The 21,251-nt window shown below is 40.8% G+C and overlaps 1 protein-coding gene across 2 annotated transcripts in view; it reads left to right on the forward strand.

Annotated features, from left to right (window-relative positions):
• The window catches only part of LOC115212753 (protein zer-1 homolog), a 143,052-nt gene that overhangs the window by 69,941 nt on the left and 51,860 nt on the right, over positions 1 to 21,251 (forward strand). The window contains exons 1-2 of one of the 2 annotated variants that reach the window (XM_036509191.1): positions 719 to 927; positions 5,879 to 6,662. In XM_036509191.1, the coding sequence (XP_036365084.1) occupies positions 5,899 to 6,662 (764 nt within the window). In that variant the 5' untranslated portion in view covers positions 719 to 927; positions 5,879 to 5,898. Of the gene's footprint in view, positions 1 to 718; positions 928 to 5,878; positions 6,663 to 21,251 lie in introns of those variants that run through there. The other variant, XM_029781418.2, reaches the window with a different exon arrangement.

Consider the following 21,251-nt stretch of genomic DNA (forward strand, 5'->3'; position numbering starts at 1 on the left):
CTCAAAAACACAAGAATTGGGGGTCAATTCATTTAACAAAAATTGTTCAAGGCAGTGCCCCAGCATGGCCACAGTCTAATGACTGAAACAAGTAAAAGATATTATTTAGGTTTTGGTAGAACAAATGAAAGAAATGCAGCTTAATACATGAGTAAACGAGTTTATTTATTAATTAGTTTCTGGAAGTGACTTGACGGCTGCAGTAGCGTAGCTAGAGTTAGTGTGCCACCTGGGGTGGCCCTTCTGCATGCTGCCCCCCGGGTCCCACAGAAAACACATATTGCCTACAGCAGACCTAAAAGTGCCACCTGGGGCAGACTGCCCCTGCCAGTCCCCCCTCGTTTCGCGAGTGGATGGTTGATGGTTTGCTTCATTACACTCTCAAAACTTTGATAAACTCTAGGCCCTCACACGTGCACACACACTGACACACACGCACACATACTCGTTATTCTCAGCTCTAATCCTGATTGTTAATCTAAATATACTTGTAAGCAACTGTCTTAAGTACTTTATATTTAACTGATTTGCTAATCTCTTTCTCTTAATCCCCACTTCTAATCAGTCATATGTTTCTACATGTGTTGATGCTCGCATTACTTTGTGTGTCTGTGTGTCCAAATAATGTTGAATCACGTGTGGTGGTCAGAAGTCCTTTTCTCCTCTGTTTCCATATTTTCTTGCACAGTTGAAAATCACAGGTTGCTGTTTGGCAGATCATCTGAAATGTTTGTACTGCTATCTATTTCATAAACTAAACTTATATATCTATAGACATATATATATATAGACATATATATATACATATATGTCATTGGAATTCATATCTCAATGAGGCAAGAACACTTTTGCAGCAGAAAATCCTAAATCCTAAACCGTTCCATCTGTGAGTGACTACTTTTCCTCAATATGTACTGAACTAGCTAAGTAAGACTTTCATTAATAACTAAGCACTTTCATTAATGCATTGATGTATATAGTATATACAACATCATACATACATTTCGTTTTCTTCTTGATGCAGTCAATAGACTGTGGCCATGCTGGGGTATTGGTTTGAAAAATCTTAGTCGAATGAACTGTTCCCCAGGGCTTATTTTTCCTTTTAACCTGGTCTCTTTTGTTGAGCTGCTAAGTTGTGGAGATGTAAACGCATCAACACTGGTTCTCATGTGGACACACACATGCACACACACACACACACGTGCAAGCACACACATGCACACACACACACACACGTGCAAGCACACACATGCACACACACACACACACGTGCAAGCACACATGTACACACACACACACACACACACACGTGCAAGCACACATGTACACACACACACACACACACACGTGTGCAAGCACACATGTACACACACACACACACACACGTGCAAGCACACATGTACACACACACACACACACACACATTACATGCTTCTTTCAGTTCCCATCTACCAAATCCACTCACAAAGCTGTATGGCCCGAGGCAAGAGTAGAAGACACTTGCCCAAGGCGTCATGCAGTGGGATTGAAACTGGAACACTATGAATGGGAAGCAAACTGTCTACCAGCCAGCCATGCCTTCCCCCACTATATTTATTGATATTCTAAGAAGAAACAGGATTTCCATTTTACTTTTGAAATTTTGAAAATATTTTTGATTTTACATATTTGTTCCTTTGTTTTCCTTTTCATGAAGATTGCAAAGTGTTCTTGTTTCTGGCTCAGCCTCCTTCAAGCCGGCACGGATTGGCTGAGATCACTCTGCCCTGGTGCCATTCTTTCATGCTTATAAAGGAAGACATTCCACTGATCTTCACATGGCGAACCACACAACCGTTCCACATGTTGGTTATGCAGAACATAACCAGATGCCACTACTGACCACTGCCCAGTGTTATTGCACAGACAGTACTCTTTCTCTCTCTCTCTCTCTCACACACACATGTTGAGTTCCATTTTCTTTCACTTGTACACCTACCTCCATATCTACCCAGCCATCTTCTCCACCCACTATTCATGGAAGGGATGTTGGGTTTGCACCCTCAACCATTTCTTTCAGAGGGTCATATCAGAAGCAATTGTCATTAAAAGTTTTCTGGATGGGTTCCTAAATGTGTCCAGCTGAGACTAGGAATTATTATCCTAGTCATCTTGTTCTTCGTCTCTCCCACCTGGATCTCCGTCTCGTTGGCTCAGCTTGAAGAATTCACCTGGTGATTCTTTTCTGTGACATTCCAGTCCCATGTCCGTAGTGCTGGAGCTGTGACCTCTCAATGAGAAGTGGTTTGACCTGGAGAGATTCCCTCATCTCTGGGCTACACATCTTGTTGAGTGACCTTACTCCAAAGATTCTTTAGAGGAACCCCATTTTGGCCATTTGCATTTGCGATCACCCTCTCTTTCACTCACCACCCACAACATTCAGGACCGGAAGTGAGGATAAGCATGAAAGCCAAATAGAAGATAAGGAGTTTGGCTTTCTTACCAACCTCTCCTTTTCTGAAGATTGAATAATGGAACCGGTGCATTATGGTACCAGCATTTGCAATTCTTGCATCTATTTCAGTCGCCTGCCTTCCATCACTTGTGAATATGGCTCTGAAATACTTAACACATTGGCTCCTGAACTTCATTTTACATTTTATCCCAAGGTCCTAATACAATATCTTAATTAATTTTGGCATGAGCAGCATAGTATTTTTACATTATACCATATGTAAGGCAAGAATCGCATAGGTAGTGTTGGATACCCACATCCCATCGGAGGGTTATGAGGTACCTAGTTCATATCACATCCTAGGTACCACACAACCTACCTGTGGTCAATTAAAAATTTGGGATATTTTCTAATGGAAGATCTTGAAATCTTTTCTAAAAGAACTATTTTGCTTTCCATGGCAAGTTAAATATTTTTCATTCCCTTCTGTTTCTGTTGGAAAATCTACCAATTTTTTCCCAAAAGAACTCTTTTTGCTTCAATGGCAAATAAAATTTTCTCAATTCTCAATCTTTTATTTTACCTCATTCCATGGTGAAATGAGAAGAAAAACGTAAAAAAAATTAATATTGAAAATCTATAAAGAATTGTTCTCTTAGTGTAGCAAAAGCACAAATCAAAGTAATTGGAGCATTCCAGCTCTCAGAAAACTCATAGGAAGGAAATAAAAAAAAAAAAGCGACCTGCTGGTGGGTCGGACGGGACTCACTACCATACCACCACAAGCCACCAGTAGGACCGTGTGGGAGCCAACGTGTTAAACTTCTCCCTCTTGTCTTAGTGATGTTCCATCAACATTCAGAGTAAACTAGGAAGACTTGATTGAGAGGACCAAGGTCTTAGTTTCCTTTGCAGGGAACCCATTCAGTGTACATTGGAGATGGCAAGTAAAACCATGCCCCCCTCTGCAAATGCCAGTCGACTGACTGATAGACACATTGGTTGTGAAGCAATGGTTACTGGGATTATAGAAGAGAGGGTGGGGATGGGTGCAATGAAGGTGAAAAGAGACAAAAAAGAAAGGGGTGATGAGGTGTCAGTGTGGACCTTTAAGGTACTAGGTTGATTGGAGCGAGTGGGGACAGAACAGGGAGTGTGGGTGGGTAGAGGTTGTAAGAGTGTATGGGAAAGTGAGAGAGGGTTAGAGATGGGGAATGGGTGGGTGTTGGGGAATATAATAAAGGACAAGTGTTGAGGCATGATTGGTAAGAGAGAGCAGGTGAGAACTGTATTATTTGGATAGGGGGGTAGGGTGACCAATGAAACATGACTGACAGTGCAGGAAGTGGGAGTGAAGGGCAGCAGAATAGCAATAAGAAGGATGAAAGAGGTTGGGGGAAAGAGAGGTGCTGTGTGGTTGGGTTGGTTGTTGGAGCGGGGTGGTCCGGGAGGGGGGCAGGCATTGTGAATGGGGGAGAAGGAGAGACATTGTAGTGGAGCAGAGATAATTTGATAGTTTAGGAAGGTGATCTGTTTAGTAAATTTACCAATGAAACTCTATTTTTGTAACATATCCAAACATTGATAATATAATCCAGACATTAATTAACTCTTTTGAAAAATAGGTGCCTGAGACCGCACCTAGTTCTCAAAAGCCTACCATCAGAATTTCATGTTCATCTATGATTCAAACACTAGGTTAATAATGACAATTTTCTCAAATTCCTTGAAGCAAAAGCAGTGCCAAAGCATACCTTTGCCACCATGTGGTATGTCTCTCTGCCTTACTCAACCATCCCACTTATATTCTGATCCCTGCCCTTTGTGAGTATGCCTGGCACTTTGACACCATCTCCATCTGGCTGTCTCCCACTCTCTCTCTCCTCCTGTTCTTCCCTCATGTCAGGTAACCATGTATCTCCTTTGCAGCAGCACCTCTCTCTCTCTCTCTCTCATTTCCAAGATGCTCTCCTTTAAAATGCCACAGTCCACTAATTGCATTGTTCCTTCTTGATGGATCCACTTTTCTATTCCAACAGCTAGTGGAGGCGCAATGGCCCATTGGTTAGGGCAGCGGACTCGCGGTCGTAGGATCGCGGTTTCGATTCCCAGACCGGGCGTTGTGAGTGTTTATTGAGCGAAAACACCTAAAGCTCCACGAGGCTCCGGCAGGGGATGGTGGTGATCCCTGCTGTACTCTTTCACCACAACTTTCTCTCACTCTTACTTCCTGTTTCTGTTGTACCTGTATTTCAAAGGGCCGGCCTTGTCACTCCCTGTGTCACGCTGAATATCCCAGAGAACTACGTTAAGAGTACACGTGTCTGTGGAGTGCTCAGCCACTTACACGTTAATTTCACGAGTAGGCTGTTCCGTTGATCGGATCAACCGGAACCCTCGTCGTCGTAACCGACGGAGTGCTTCCAAATTCCAACAGCTGGCACTTTATCAAACCCTTCTTTCACTTTGTATTTCATAAACACCCAGCTTTTCAAGGCTACAGATTATCCTTCCCTCATTCCCATTCTCTTTTGTCTCCTTCAATGAAGGGTCATTTCGGAGTACCTATGTTACACTCCTCCTCAACTAAAATGATAGAAAAATTGGGAATCTATATTTGAAGTTGTCAAACAATTTAATTCCTCCTCGTTGTCGTCTCCTTTTCCCATTTTGGTATGAGTTGGGTGGGTCGTCACGGTTTGACTCAGAAGTTGAATCCTAGAAGTGTTGGAGACCACGTCTCATTTGTATATTCCCTTGAGCCCTTCCTAATACCAACCACTTTACAGAGTGTACTTGTTGTATTTTATTGTGGCACCAGCATGAGTGAGATTGTTTTGTCCCTAGCAGGACAAACAAATTCTTTCTGTTCTTTTCTCTCCATTCAAGAGTCATATTGTTCCTGGCAAAGAAACAGCAAGAAGAAAGAGAAAAAAAGTAATGGAAGGGAATCAATGTGATAGGAGTGTGTAGGTGATAGAGAGGAGAATAAGGAAGAGAGATTGCAAGGAGTGAGGATGGGAAAGGAGAGTAATGAAAGAGAACCAGAATGAAGGGGTGGTAGAGAGGAGAGTTAAGGAAAAGAGAGCGATAAAAGTGGACAGCTGCATGATTGTTGTTGGTAAGGAGTTGTAATAGAACATGAGAGCATGATAGGAGTAAGTATTGGAAGGGAGTTGAGAGGGAGACAAAATCCACATTTTTTTGAAGCCTTGAGTTATTTTTTTGCTTGAATCAATAAATAATTTGAAATCTTAATCTTAAAAGTTTTGCTTATCATTTGTTTTATTTATTCATAACACCAAAATATGAATTATTATGAAGTATGTTAAGCAATAATTTACAACATTTTGTAATGTTTTTCTGTTATATATTGTTGATTACAAATTTATTTTTAAGACTTCACTATTTTAATTGCTTTCTTTTTTTTTCTTTCAGTTTTGGATGCCTTTGCAGATATGGCATTTGGCTGGCCACAAAATATTCCTGACACTCTTCAGGAAATGTGCTTGAATATTTTTGTCAAAAATCCAGAGGCATTAGCCACCATTACAGAGGGTAATCGTTATACTTTACGCCCTGGCATTTTCTTGCCACAGGAAATATGTGAAGGACTTTTAAAAGCATGGCGAGAACGACCTGAAGAATTAACCGATGATATTCTGTACATTTTTGAAGACCCTTCTCGGACTCGTCTTGCAAAGGTTAATCTTTCTCAAACTTCAGTAACTAATGATGGGTTGGCCTACATTCAGAAACATACTCTTAGTGATCTCTGCCTTTTGTCATGTTCGAACATTGACCCGTCTCGTTTGCTATTTGAAATGCTTAATACCTCAGGTTATTCATTGCGAACACTGCAACTTGGATTTAAGGATTTACAGCAGAAGTCCTATTTCAGTGAACTAAAATGTCAGATGAGCAATGGTGAACAATTTGTACATAATGATAAACTAACTATTTTTAACTGCCCTAATTTACAATGCCTCTCTTTGAGAAAAGTAAGCTTCAAAAGTTGTCCGTTACTGCTGAATTCAGTGCTTATGCCATTGAATCGACTCACATTCCTTGATCTTTATCAGTGTGAGCTGAAACCAGAGTGCTTTGACTTTTTGAGCAATGTACCCAAGCTGCTCTCACTCAGTCTGGCACAGGTCTATCTACCCAAAGACAAAATTGACAAAATTATAGACTCTATATGCAAACATGTGAAAGGATTAAGGTAAGTATTTTACTGTTTATATTGGGGTGGATTTTACAGAAGAGGGTAGTTTTATTGGTGGTTTTTTCACCCCCCTTTTTTTTTTCTTCAGAATCATCTGGATTTAGAATGATTCTGGGCTCCTCTGTGAAAATTTTTCTTTGTCAACTTGGACAAATGTCTTCTGTTATAGCTTCAGGCCAACCAAAGCCTTGTGAGTGGATATGGTTGGTGGAAACTAAAAGAAGCCCATTGTATATATATATAATATATATATATATATATATATATATGTATGTGTGTGTGTGTGTGTGTGTGTGTGTGTATATCTTTGTCTGTGTTTGTTCTCTTCCACTGCTTGATAACCAGTGTCGGTATGTTTATGTCCTTGCAACTTAGCAGTTTGATAAAAGACAGAAGAAGTACTGGGTTGAATTCTTTTCACTAAAATTCTTTAAGGCGGTGCCCCAGCATGGCCAGAGTCTAATGACTGAAATAAGTGAAAGATAAAAGATAGTTATTTATCTGTTCATCTGCTTAATTACTCTGTTGATTGATGACATGTTGAATAGTGTTGCCTCGTTTAGCAATGGAGGTCTCCTTTAGCGGGGAATCATCATCATCATCATCATCATCATCGTTTAACGTCCGTTTACCATGCTAGCATGGGTTGGACGGTTCGACCAGGGTCTGGTAAGCCATGGAGGCTGCACCAGGCTCTAGTCTGATCTGGCAGTGTTTCTACAGCTGGATGCCCTTCCTAATGCCAACCACTCCGAGAGTGTAGTGGGTGTTTTTTATGTGCCATGTGAGGCTGGCAACGGCCACGATCAGTTGGTGTTTTTTACGTGCCACTGGCACGGAGGCCAGTTGAGGCAGCGCTGGCAATGGCCATGTTCGGATGGTTCTTTTACGTGCCACCGGCACTGGTATCACTGGGAACGAAGGTAATATTGGTGTGTTTGAGGCTCTCCCTTAAATCTGATTAAGAGCAACATTGGGTTACTTCACACGACGCTCTGCAAACAAGCAATGATGACTAGAGTTGTACAATCCTCACACTCTATGTGCAGGGGAATATTTAGTAACCAAGTTTAGGGACTGAGAGCCCCATGTGATTGGTGAGAAAGCTAGCTTGGTGTAGGGATTTGGTCAAAGTGGAGGAAGCAGTTGTTAGAGGAGTGGTAAAAAGGGGCAGGGGGAACAAAGTGTATTGATTGGTTCCCAACAAAGGTGGGAACCATCTGGTGAATGTAGGCTGAATTATTAAGGATTGTTTTTGTTAAGTCTGGAGTAAAGGACTGTGCCCATGGCTTCCGATGTTCATATCATCAATGCTCAAAGTTAAGAACTGCACGAGGGACAAAAGACTGGGAATAGGGGTTAGGAAGGGGAGGGATACAACATAGGTGATGATGATGGGGAGGTGAATAAGTTGGAAGTACCTGAGTGGGGATGGCACAAGATGTGTCAGCTCTGAGCTGCCAAAACCATTGCAGTAGGGATTAGATAAGAATAATAATCTACGGAGGAGTATTTTGTGATTTTTCCAAAGATTCAGTAACTGGTCAGTGTGAAGGCACATGGCTCAAGGGGTTCGGGCATTCGGCTCACAATCATAAGGTGGTGAGTTCAATTCTTGGTGGTGCATTGTGTCCTTGAGCAAGACACTTTATTTCTTGCCACTCCAGTCCACTCACCTGGCAAAAATAAGTTGTACCTGCATTTCAAAGGACCAGCCTTGTCACATTCTGTGTCAAGCTGAATCTCCCTGAGAACTACGTTAAGGGTATTCGTGTCTGTGGAGTGCTCAGCCACTTCTAAATTAATTTCACAAGCAGGCCCTTGTCATCGTAACTAATAGAATGTTATTTTTGTCTTTCTTGTTTATAGTTGGTCCCTATTTTGTGGTCAGATAATGGGAAAGATAAGGGTAGGATATGTGAGGGTGTCAGTTATTGTCCAAGTTGATGGAACCTGTGGAAGAGGAAGACTAAGGAAAGCCAAGGAAGAATTGGAAAAGATGGATGTGAAGGAATTCAACCTCATTGAAATAAAAAAAAGGAGATCACATCAAATCCCAAAACACTGCTGGGTTGGAGAAACTAATGATAGGGGGTGATGTTCTGAGACGTGCTACAGGTTTTATAGATAGGGAGTTATACCTCTCTCACTAGATATTGTTAGCAGTACATGGCAGGAACATCATCATCATCGTTTAACGTCCGCTTTCCATGCTAGTATGGGTTGGACGGTTCAACTGGGGTCTGGGAAGCTCGAAGGCTGCACCAGGCCAGTCAGATCTGGCAGTGTTTCTACAGCTGGATGCTCTTCCTAACGCCAACCACTCCGTGAGTGTAGAGGGTGCTTTTTATGTGCCACCGACACAGGTGCCAGACGAGGCTGGCGAACGGCCATCCAAGATGTTTTACAGATCCTCTCAATACAACAAAATAAATGAACCTGTAAGATGAATTAGAAGGTTCTGTTCTAATTGACAGATATATTTTTGTGCCAAATTTCAAAATATTTTGTGCCTAAATGAGATGATATAAATGGTGATCTCCTGCAATGCATGGAGGCGTCTTCCTTGTTCTCCAGCAAAACTAGGAGACAGAATGTGGTGAAGGTGGGTATTTAATACCTAAATTTGCATCTCTCTCTCACCCATCATGGTCACATTAAGTTTCCTTGCAATTATTCTTCTTACAGCTATTAGTCAGTGAGCTGGAAGAATCATTGGCATGCGAAATGCTTAGCAATATTTATTCCAGCTTTACGTTTTGAATTCAAATTCTACTGAGGTTAACTTTGCCTTTTATTTTCGGGGGGGGGGGCAATGAACCAAGTACCAACTAAGCACTGGAGTTTTAATATCCCTTGTTGTGTGGGAAAGAAAGAAGACAATGCAGAAAAGAAGGAAGGGAAACTGCCAGAGAACAAGACAATCATTCTGTTGCCAGTGAAAGACTAGAAACAATGTAGAGAGGAATCTTTAGTGTTGTCATGGAGAAGATAGCATCTTCAATTCTAGTGTTACAATAACTTACATCCGGTAGACTCATCTGCATAATCCTTATTTGGTTTCTACAGCCTCGCCTGGCCCTCGTGCCGGTGGCACATAAAAAGCACCGTCCGTTCGTGGCCGTTTGCCAGCTCCGTCTGGCACCAGTGCAGGTGTCACGTAAAAAGCATTAGGAAGGGCAACCAGCCGTAGAAACTCTGCCAGATTTGACTGGGCCTGATGAAGCCTTCTGGCTTCACAGACCCAAGTGGAACCGTCCAACCCATGCTAGCATGGAAAACGGACGCTAAACGATGATGATGATGACAGCCAGATGCCATTCCTAACACCAACCACTTTACATCAAAACCAAAGAGTCTTCTCAGCTACCTAACAGTCTCCATTTGTTTACCAATTACTTTACAAAGTCTACTTGTATTTTAATGCGACACTGGCACTGCAAAGGGTCCCTTGTCACCTGCAAATCTTGCTAATTTTACTTCGTATCTTTTTTTAACCCTTTTGATACTAACTTGAATGAGATGCCCTTGGTTCTATGATATAGACTTCCTGTTTTTCAGTGATCTAAATTAAAACTTTACCTCAAAATTTCATGTTAATTCATGTTCCAAATGCCAGCTTAAAGATGACCAAAATATTTTACTAGATTCTTCATTATTTTCAAAATAGATTGTAAAAAGCACCCACTACACTCTCAGAGTGGTTGGCATTAGGAAGGGCATCCAGCTGTAGAAACACTGCCTGATCAGACTAGAGCCTGGTGCAGCCTCCTGGTTTCCCAGACCCCAGTCGAACTGTCCAACCCATGCCAGCATGGAAAACGGACGTTAAACAATGATGATGATGATTGAAACAAAAGGAAGTGTGTTTCAACAGAAGCATGGTAATGAAAGGCTTAAGGAAAACATGGCTAAAAATGTGACTTGTGAAAGAAGAGAGATAGCATGAAAGTGGGGGAAAGAGAGCAATAGGAGCAAGATGTCAAGGGAGGTAGTAACTGAAAAAAAGACACTGACAACTGAATGATGGTTGTTGGTAACAGGGTTGGATAGGAAAGCAGTATGCAAAGTGTGATGGATAGTGAGAGTGGTAAATGTCAATGAAGAGTTACATGAGAGAGAGAGAGAGAGGTGGGGAAAGAGTGCTGCCTAGGCTAGTAGTGAAGAAGGGTGGTAGTTGGAAGTACATGTGTTGTGATGGAAGTGAGGTAAAGTAATGGAGGGCTGATGATAGTAAGATTGAATACAGGGGCATGAAATAGCATTCCTTTTATTACAGCTGCATGGTTCAGTGAGTAGGAGAAAGGATGAGTGATCCATGAGCAAGTAACGTAAAAGACAGCGATGGAGAGAGAACAAGATTACAATAGATAAGAGACCCCAATGTAGATCTGTGATACATCACACCACCTCTATTCCCTCCTGTTATACAGGTCATAACAGAAGCATTTAAGACTGGCTGCCTATGGATGACCTAACTCTTATTATAGCTGGCTGTGTTGAAAGAATTCCAGATCTGAATGTCAAATCTAAAATTGGGGTGCGTCATCATCATCATCGTTTAACGTCCGTTTTCCGCGCTAGCACGGGTTGGACGGTTCGATCGGGGTCTGGGAAGCCAGGGGCTGCACCAGGCTCCAGTCTGATCTGGCAGTGTTTCTACAGCTGGATGCCCTTCCTAATGTCATCCTTGGAGTAAATTTGACAAAAGCAAAATCTTTAGCAAGTTAGAGACATGATACTGTTACTATCAGAGAAATGGCTGTACTGAATACGCAGAAAAGGATTTGGTGGGAATTGCCTTAGGTTTATGTTATTGATGCCTAAGAAGTGTAGTGGATAGCTTTTGTCTCGGGGCTGTAGTGAAGCTAATCCAACTGGTCCAAGCTAATTAATCACTTCTACTATAGGCAATTACATCAACCCCAGTATGCAACTGGTACTTAATTTATCAACCCCGAAACGATGACCTCGATGGAATTTGAACTCAGAATGTAGCAACGGGCGAAATACTGCTAAGCATTTCGTCCAGCATGCTAATGATTCTGCCACTTTGCCGCCTTGGTTGAAGCTAATTAATGAGGAAATCTCTGGGTGACCTTTTACATTTACGACCATTTGGTTAACAGAATAAAAGAACATTGATATTCCAAGATAAAAAAATCTTTTTCAAGAGCGTATTTCTGAGTTTATATAGTTGTAGGAAATCGGTTTGTTTTGAATTATTTTGATATTTGCATGGGTCAGATGGAATTCATTGAGGCAGGTTTCCTTCTGTTGGATGTTCTTCCTGTGGCTAATCCTCACCTGTTTCCAAGCAAGGTATTTTTTTTTGTGTGTGTGTGTTGTGTTTGGCTATATTTCCACAGAAAACTGGAAACAAACGGCAGTTTGTAATGTTGCTTATTTCAAAATATTGCACAATGTTGAGGCATTGAGACAGAAACACAGGCTTCTTTTGGTTTCTATCCATTAGACCCATTCCTAAGGTTTTGGTCAGACTAAGTGGGAGTGGAAGAAACTGACACTGGGACTGAACTGGAAACTGGTACTGGGATTGAACCGGAAACCATGCATGAATGCGGGAACTTGTGAACCACACAGCCATGGCTGCACCATTAAGTGTGTGTATTCTTTTATTTGGTTCAGTCATTTGACTGCAGCCATGTTGGAGAACTGCCTTTAGTCAAGCAAATCTGCCCCATGACTTATTCTTTGTAAGCCTAGTACTTATTCTATCGGTCTCTTTTGCCAAACCACTAAGTTACGAGGATGTAAACACACCAGCATCGGTTGTCAAGTGATATTGGGGGGGGGGACAAACATGCACACACATACATATATATATATATATATATATATATGGATGTATCATCATCATCGTTTAACGTCCGTTTTCCGAGCTAGCACGGGTTGGACGGTTCAACCGGAGTCTGGGAAGGCAGAAGGCTGCACCAGGCTCCAGTCTGATCTGGCAGTGTTTCTACAGCTGGATGCCCTTCCTAACGCCAACCACTCTGCGAGTGTAGTGGGTGCTTTTTACGTGCCACCTGCACAGGTGCCAGTGGGGGGTCTGGCATCGGCCACGATCGGTTGGTGCTTTTAACGTGCCACCGGCACGGAAGCCAGCCAAGGCGGCGCTGGCATCAGCCACGTTCGGATGGTGCTTTTTATGTGCCACCGGCACAGAAGCCAGTCGAGGCGACGCTGGATATATACACAATGGGCGCCTTTCAGTTTCTGTCTACCATGTCCACTCACAAGGCTTTGGTCAGCCCAGGGCTATAGTAGAAGATGCTTGGCCTAGATGCCACATAGTGAAACTGAACCGAGAAGCATGTGGTTGGTAAGCTAGTTATTTACCACACAGCCACTCCTGTGCCTATAAACAATATATGTATGTATGTGTGTGTGTATATATATATATATGTCACCCTCATCATCATTTAATGTCCATTGAACATGCTGTCATATGTTGGACAGTTTGACCAGAGCTGGCAAGCTGGGGAGCTGCACTAGAGTCCAGTCTACTTTGGCATGGTTTCCACATCTGGATGCCCTTCCTAATGCCAACCACTTTACTGAGTATGTTGGCACCGCATGGGTTCTTTTACGTGGCAACATTACAAATGCCTTACACCAGAGAGACCAATCTTAACAGTTTTGTTGCAGAGTACAGGTTTTCTTGAGTACAGCAAGGCCCCAGGCATTTTGGTCATTTGCCATCTTGACTGAAAGGTTCAGTATCCTGAGATCATTCTTCACTAATTCATCCTATGTCTTCGTGGATCTCCACCACTTCTTTACAGAGCTGTGGGCAAACCCCTACCTGTACACTAAATTCTTTGCTGTACCTGTAGTTAACTTGCCTTACTGACAGCATGTCCTGTACAGCTTTCATCAGCCACACTTCTGTCCTTAGCCACTTCAGAGCCCACCATATCACAACAGAGCACTCTATTGAAGGTTTTCTCTAGATCAACAGATGCTGTTTGTTCTTAGCTAAGTACTTCTCATGTAGTTGCCTGACTATGAAAACAGCATCATATATATATATATATATAAGACATATAAGATATTGGTATCTAGAAGATCCAAAGGGATATAGTTATAGTCTTACAGCTGTTTCTGAAACAGCTGTAAGATTAGATCTATATCTCTTTCCTTATAAATGTCCTGAAAACTCCTCACGGCCTTGGGTTTATCTCTTTTGTCTAATATATATTATATATATATATATATAAAACTGAGAATGTGTCTGTCTGTCTGTCTGTTTCCCTAAAACTTGAGAACTACACAACCAATTTCATTCAAATTTTACACATGCCTTACTTAGGGTCCATGTAATTTCATGGGCAAAAAAAATCTTCAACTTCTTGCCTAGAGCAATATCATATCTTCTCCACTATTTCAGTATTATGTGTTAAAAGTAAAACATAAACATTTCTCTATTTTATGTCAGATACTTTCACTTTAACAATAAAAATAATAACAATTGAATTATATGTAGTAAATAATAATTAAAATTAAACTAAAGTATAATATAATCGTAACATAACAAAAGTTAAAATAGCAATTGGTATAAAATTGCATCAATGACTTGAACTTGAATAAGTGGTTTCACATGAATGGGAATAAATTAAAAATAAAATTTAAGTGCAGAAATGGAATAGTCCAGATGGATAATAAAAAATTAAATTAAAGAAAAGACTATTGTCTATAAAGTATACAATGTAGAGAAAAAAGATTTGAACACCTGGAGGAAAGCACCATCGAAAAGTGTCTTGGTGCGACTATGAAAGATATCTAACCAGAGGCGGTAAATTCGCCACAATAGAAGCAAGGTTCGAGTCAACGGAGCGTGCAAGGGAGTACTCGACTCGAACTTGCAATGTGGAAATATTTTATTTTTGCCTTTATATCTGGGACATAGGACGTCCCGGATAAAAATTTAAAATGTCCCCACCCTCTCAGAAGTTGAGGCAGACTGGATTGTAGCCACACTTCTATACAAGAGGGAGGACAAGATACAATTGATCGAAATTGCAAGAGACGAGCCTACAATTCCAGTCTGTTATATATTTTGAGTATTGTTATCACTAGTGATATTCAGATATAACTTTGTATTTTGTATTTTATGTGTAGATGTATATATATAGATGTACACACATATATATATACATATATACATGCACTAGCACTATGACCCGGCAACGGCGGGTCATAATGCTAGTATATATATTCAGTTTGACACTAGATGTAAAACCAATGGGTTTTTTTCTAAAACTGTTACTTTACACATACAAATATATATATGTACATATATATATTTAATAAATTCTAAATAATAAATTATATTTAAGTAAACACTCCATGAATGATAAAATTAAAATAAACATAAGTACAAATCTTAAAGTGAAATGTACTCTCACCATTTGAAAATAGTTCACCTCCATACATGTGATACATAGTGGATCGTATCCCCTTTAAAATATCATCATCATCATCATCATTTAACGTCCGCTTTCCATGCTAGCATGGGTTGGACGGTTCAACTGGAGTCTGGGGAGCCCGAAGGCTGCACCAGGCCAGTCAGATCTGGCAGTGTTTCTACAGCTGGATGCCCTTCCTAACGCCAACCACTCCGAGAGTGTAGTGGGTGATTTTATGTGCCACCGACACAAGTGCCAGGCGAGGCTGGTGAACGGCCACGCTCGGATGGTGTTTTTTATGTGCCACCGACACAGGTGCCAGACGAGGCTGGCAGACGGCCACGCTCGGATGGTGTTTGTTACGTGCCCACAGCACGGAGGCCAGTCGATGCGGTACTGGCTACGGCCACGTTCGGATGGTTTTCTTGTGTGCCACCGGCACTGGTACCACAAAGATACAAATTCCATTGATGTTCGTCAACTAAATATATATATATTTCTTTACTGCCCACAAGGAGCTAAACACAGAGGGGACAAACAAGGACAGACAAACGGATTAAGTCGATTACATCGACCCCAGTGCGAAACTGGTACTTTATTTATCGACCCCGAAAGGATGAAAGGCAGAGTCGACCTCGGCGGAATTTGAACTCAGAACCTAATGGCAGACGAAATGTGACTACGCATTTCGCCCAGCGTGCTAACGTTTCTGCCAGCTCGCCGCCTTAAATATATATAATAACCCAAACTATCAACAAATAAGATTAATACATCTAAATAAATAAAAGATTGCAATAAAAATTGAAATTCTCACAACTAAATAAGTAGAATTTGAATATATTGATTTGGATACTTATTAATATGTACGTATTTTTACTTTTTATTCTTTGACAAGTGAGTAGGGAAAGGCATGGCAGCCAGCCACTATAAAACTGATCTAAATTCCATTAAGGGTGAATTATAGTGTGACCTAACTCTTCAAGAGTGCAACTAGCCATCACCCACTGTGGTCATAGTTTAACATCTAGCTATTTTTAGAACGGAATCCAAAGACACATGCTCACACACACACATGCATGCTGCTATTCAGTCTGTAAGGAATTCTCTATCCATTAGGATGTAAATGAATATATGTCAATTTTGCCCTGAAAAAATTTTAAAATTCATAATGAAATTTTAATTGTAAAATATGAATGAAGGTGAGAAATTGAAATGTGCATAGGTGACATAAAATTGACTATTATATAAATAAATTGGTTTTTCCTGTGTTCACACTCTCCTTTTCTTTTATTTTATTGTATATATACATACATACATACATATATATATATATATATATATATATATATATATATATACACACACACACCACACACACACACACATATATATATTTATATGTAAATATATATATACATATATATATATATAATATATATGATGATGATATATATACATATATATATATACACATATATATATATACATATATATATATAATATACGTATATATATATATACGTATACATATATATACATATACGTATACATATATATATATATATATATATATATATATATATATTATATATATATATATAATATACACATATATATATATATGGGCACGTAACAAACACCATCCGATCGTGGCCGTTCGCCAGCCTCGTCTGGCACCTGTGTCGGTGGCACTTAAAATCACCCACTACACTCTCGGAGTGGTTGGCGTTAGGAAGGGCATCCAGCTGTAGAAACACTGCCAGATCTGACTGGCCTGGTGCAGCCTTTGGGCTCCCCAGACCCCAGTTGAACCGTCCAACCCATGGAAAGCGGACGTTAAACGATGATGATGATGATGATATATATATATATATATATATACACACACACATACACTCATACTGGTAGCATGTAAAAGTACCTATTACACTCTTGAAGTGGTTGGTGTTAAGGAGAACATCCAGCCATAGAAAACCATACCAAATCAGACTGGAGTCTGGTGCTGCCTTACAGCATACCAGCATGGACAATGAATGTTAAATGATGATGATGATGATATATTATACACACAGAGAATATGGGGTCTTAGTTCACTGGTGATGTAAATGAATTTGTATGCTGGATAATGCTGTAATGGATTGTTATGGCTCCAAGCTCATAACTGAGATGGGAGTTAGCATTTTAAGTTAGTAGTGCTTTTTACATGGCACAAGCACAGTTTCGGCAAGGTTTCTACAACTGGATGTCCTTCCAAACACCAACCACTTTACAGTGTGGACTGAGTGCTTTTAAGTGTCACCTGCACTGACAGGATTACCAAGTACTTGCAAGACTAAAAAATATATGTATTCATAGCCACTCTTAGAGAAGTTTTGTTCCAGTGACATGTAAAAAGCACCATCCAAATGTGGCCGATGCCTGTACCCCATCATTGGCCCCTGATAGTAAAAAGCACTATCTGAATGTGATCAATGCCTGGCCTGCCTGACTGGCTCCTGTGCCAGTGGCACGTAAAAAGCACCCACTACACTCTCGGAGTGGTTGGCATTAGGAAGGGCATCCAGCTGTAGAAACTTTGCCGAATCAGATTGGAGTCTGGTGCAGCCCCCTGGCTTACCAGTCTCCAACCCATGCCAGCATGGAAAATGGACGATAAACGATGATGTTGATGATGATATATATACATATATATATATATGCCAGTGCCCCCTGACTGGCTCCTGTGCTGGTGGCACGTAAAAGCACCATCTGAATGTGGTCAATTCTAGTGCTGCCTGACTAACTCATGCACCAGTGGCATGTAAAAACCACCGACTACACTCTCTGAGTGGTTGGCATTAGGAAGGGCATCCAGCTGTAGACACCATGCCAGATCAGATTGGAACCTGGTGCAGCCTTCATGGCTTCCCAGTCCCCAGTCAAACCATCCAACCCATGCCAGCATGGAGAACGGATGTTAAACAATGATGATGATCACACACGCACGCACGCATGAAATAGCACAGAACCAAAACTAAGGCATTTCAATTTAAGAAGGAGTTTAATAAAAACGATTTTAAAAATTGTATAAAGAAAATATTACTGGTTTTGATGATGAACCTCTTCTTATCGAATATCAGTAAAAATCTATAAAAGTTTTGAAGTAAAAACAGTTTATTTTCTGTCTCTGGACCAAAAACATGTATATATATATGAATATGAGAACCATCCGAACGCGGCCATTGCCAGCGCCGCCCCAACTGCCTCCGTGCCAGTGGCACGTAAAAAGCACCATCTGATCGTAGCCGTGGCCGTTGCTAGCCTCGTCTGGCACCTGTGCCGGTGGCACGTAAAAAGCACCCAATACACTCATGGAGTGGTTGGCGTTAGGAAGGGCATCCAGCTGTAGAAACACTGCCAGGTCAGACTGGGCCTGGTGCAGCCTTCTGGCTTCCCAGACCCCAGTTGAACCGTCCAACCCATGCCAGCATGGAAAGCGGACGTTAAACGATGATGATGATGATGATGATATGAGGCACGCTCTTGCACACACACACACACAATCACCATCAACATTTTATGTCTGTTTTGCATGGTTTGGAGGATTTGTTATGGTTGTAGCCGTCCTAGATGGGACAGAGAACCAATCCTTATTTTGTCATCAGTTTTGCCAGTTTCTATGCTTCGATGTTCTTCCGACCACCAACTTCTTCACAGAATGTATTGATTACATTTTCTCGTGGCACTACATTAGTGAGGTTACTGTGCGACTCTCAAAACCAAAGAAACCCTGAGAGGATGGATGGAAGGCTGATGATAGAGGCTGGGCTTCAGGGGCTGTGTTAAGCGGGGATGAAGAGTAATAATAATTTCACATCAGTGGATGGTAGAGGAGGGGTTAATAGGAGGTGGTGTTGGTGTGGAGGCAGAGTCAGGACTGTAAAGAGGGGTGGGCGTTACCCCTTAATGAACAGGTGAATGTGAGCAGTGGGGAAGGGAGTGGTGTAGGACGAGGAGACAAGTGAAGATGGACTCATGAGGAGATGGTTCGTGAAAGAGAGCAGAGAGGGAGGGAGACTGATGATTGCCAAGTCAGCAAAGAAACCATGGAAGGAGGAGGGTTCAATGAAAGAGGGGTAAGAGGTAGGGTGTTGTAGAGGCTGAGGCAATGGGGACAATGGTTGAGTGACGGGAAAGCATCCCAGCCACCAGCTCTTTCCCCCCTCCCCCCAGCTTTTTGCTCTTCATGCAAAGAGTGTAGCTCTTCCCCAGTTCTGCCTGTTGCTCTCCATCACAATCTAGCTGCATGGGGTCTGGTGAATGCAGAGGGTCTTCTACTTATCCCTTTTTCCACCTTGTTGTCAAAACGTCATCAAAGTAGATCCTTATATTACTATAGTAATACTGGATCATCAGCATCTCCTATAATACTCTTGTGTCTTTCTCTGTCACAATATATGAGTGAGAAAAGAAGGGGTGGTAGAGGAGTAAGGAAGGAAGGGGTGATGGCAAACTTGGTAGTGGGATGATGGAAATTCTACAGTGAAAAAAAAATCAAACAGCGTTTCAACTCTGTGTGAGTGTATGTGTGTGCATGTACAAGGGAGGTATGTGAATGTTTGTATGTTTGAATCAGCTTTCTTTCAGTAACAATCAATGATTGATGTCACATCTCAAAAGACAACCACTAGATAACATTGACAAATGTATTAATTTGATTTACCATCATAAAATACTACAAATAGCCATCATTTTTGACAGTATGGGGCCAGCTGGTATCTTATGTTACTTATATTCATATCATTGGCTCTAAATTCTTTAATCTCGTTCGATTCTCTGAATATATTACTCAGTGTAGTTATTAAAGAGGTATGGTGATAGCATGCATTCTTGTTTTACACCTCTTTTGCTATCTGATGGCGCTGACAATTCCTGGTCTACTTTGATGGTTCCAATATAACACAGGTGGTTATAATATCCAATTTTGGTTCCAATATAACACAGGTGGTTATAATATCCAATTTTGGTTCCAATATAACACAGATGGTTATAATATCCAATTTTGGTTCCAATATAACACAGGTGGTTATAATATCCAATTTTGGTTCCAATATAACACAGGTGGTTATAATATCCAATTTTGGTTCCAATATAACACAGGTGGTTATAATATCCAATTTTGGTTCCAATATAACACAGGTGGTTATAATATCCAATTTTGGTTCCGATATAACACAGGTGGTTATAATATCCAATTTTGGTTCCGATATAACAAAGGTGGTTATAATATCCAATTTTGGTTCCGATATAACACAGGTGGTTATAATATCCAATTTTGGTTCCAATATAACACAGGTGGTTATAATATCCAATTTTGGTTCCAATATAACACAGGTGGTTATAATATCCAATTTTGGTTCCAATATAACACAGGTGGTTATAATATCCAATTTTGGTTCCAATATAACACAGATGGTTATAATATCCAATTTTGGTTCCAATATAACACAGGTGGTTATAATATCCAATTTTGGTTCCAATTAACACAGGTGGTTATAATATCCAATTTTGGTTCCAATATGACACAGGTGGTTATAATATCCAATTTTGGTTCCAATATAACACAGGTGGTTATAATATCCAATTTTGGTTCCAATATAACACAGGTGGTTATAATATCCAATTTTGGTTCCAATATAACACAGGTGGTTATAATATCCAATTTTGGTTCCAATATAACACAGGTGGTTATAATATCTAATTTTGGTTCCAATATAACACAGGTGGTTATAATATCCTTTCTTTCTCAGCTCTGTATGCTGTATGCAGTCAAATACTTTGACTTAATCTTTGAAGCAAGCAAATACATCTCTCTCTACTTGCGTATGCTTTTCTATCTCAGTTCTAAATCCAAATCGCTCCTCACTGACTTCTGCATTTTGATTTTTATTCTTCCTGGTAAGGTTATCATCATCATCATTTCACGTCTGCCTTCCATGCTAGCGTGGGTGAGATGGTTTCACAAGAACCGGCCAGGCAGAAGCCTGCACCCGACTGCTGTGACTTTTGGTAGAAATATTTTAAGAGCATGAGACATGAGGCTGGTAGCCTTGCAGTCAGAGTACTCATTGACCTTAGGATTTTTCCGCTTTGAAGTCACGAGAGAAGTATCCAG

This window comes from Octopus sinensis, linkage group LG1 (genome assembly GCF_006345805.1).
Source record: "Octopus sinensis linkage group LG1, ASM634580v1, whole genome shotgun sequence".
NCBI classification, from domain to species: domain Eukaryota; kingdom Metazoa; phylum Mollusca; class Cephalopoda; order Octopoda; family Octopodidae; genus Octopus; species Octopus sinensis.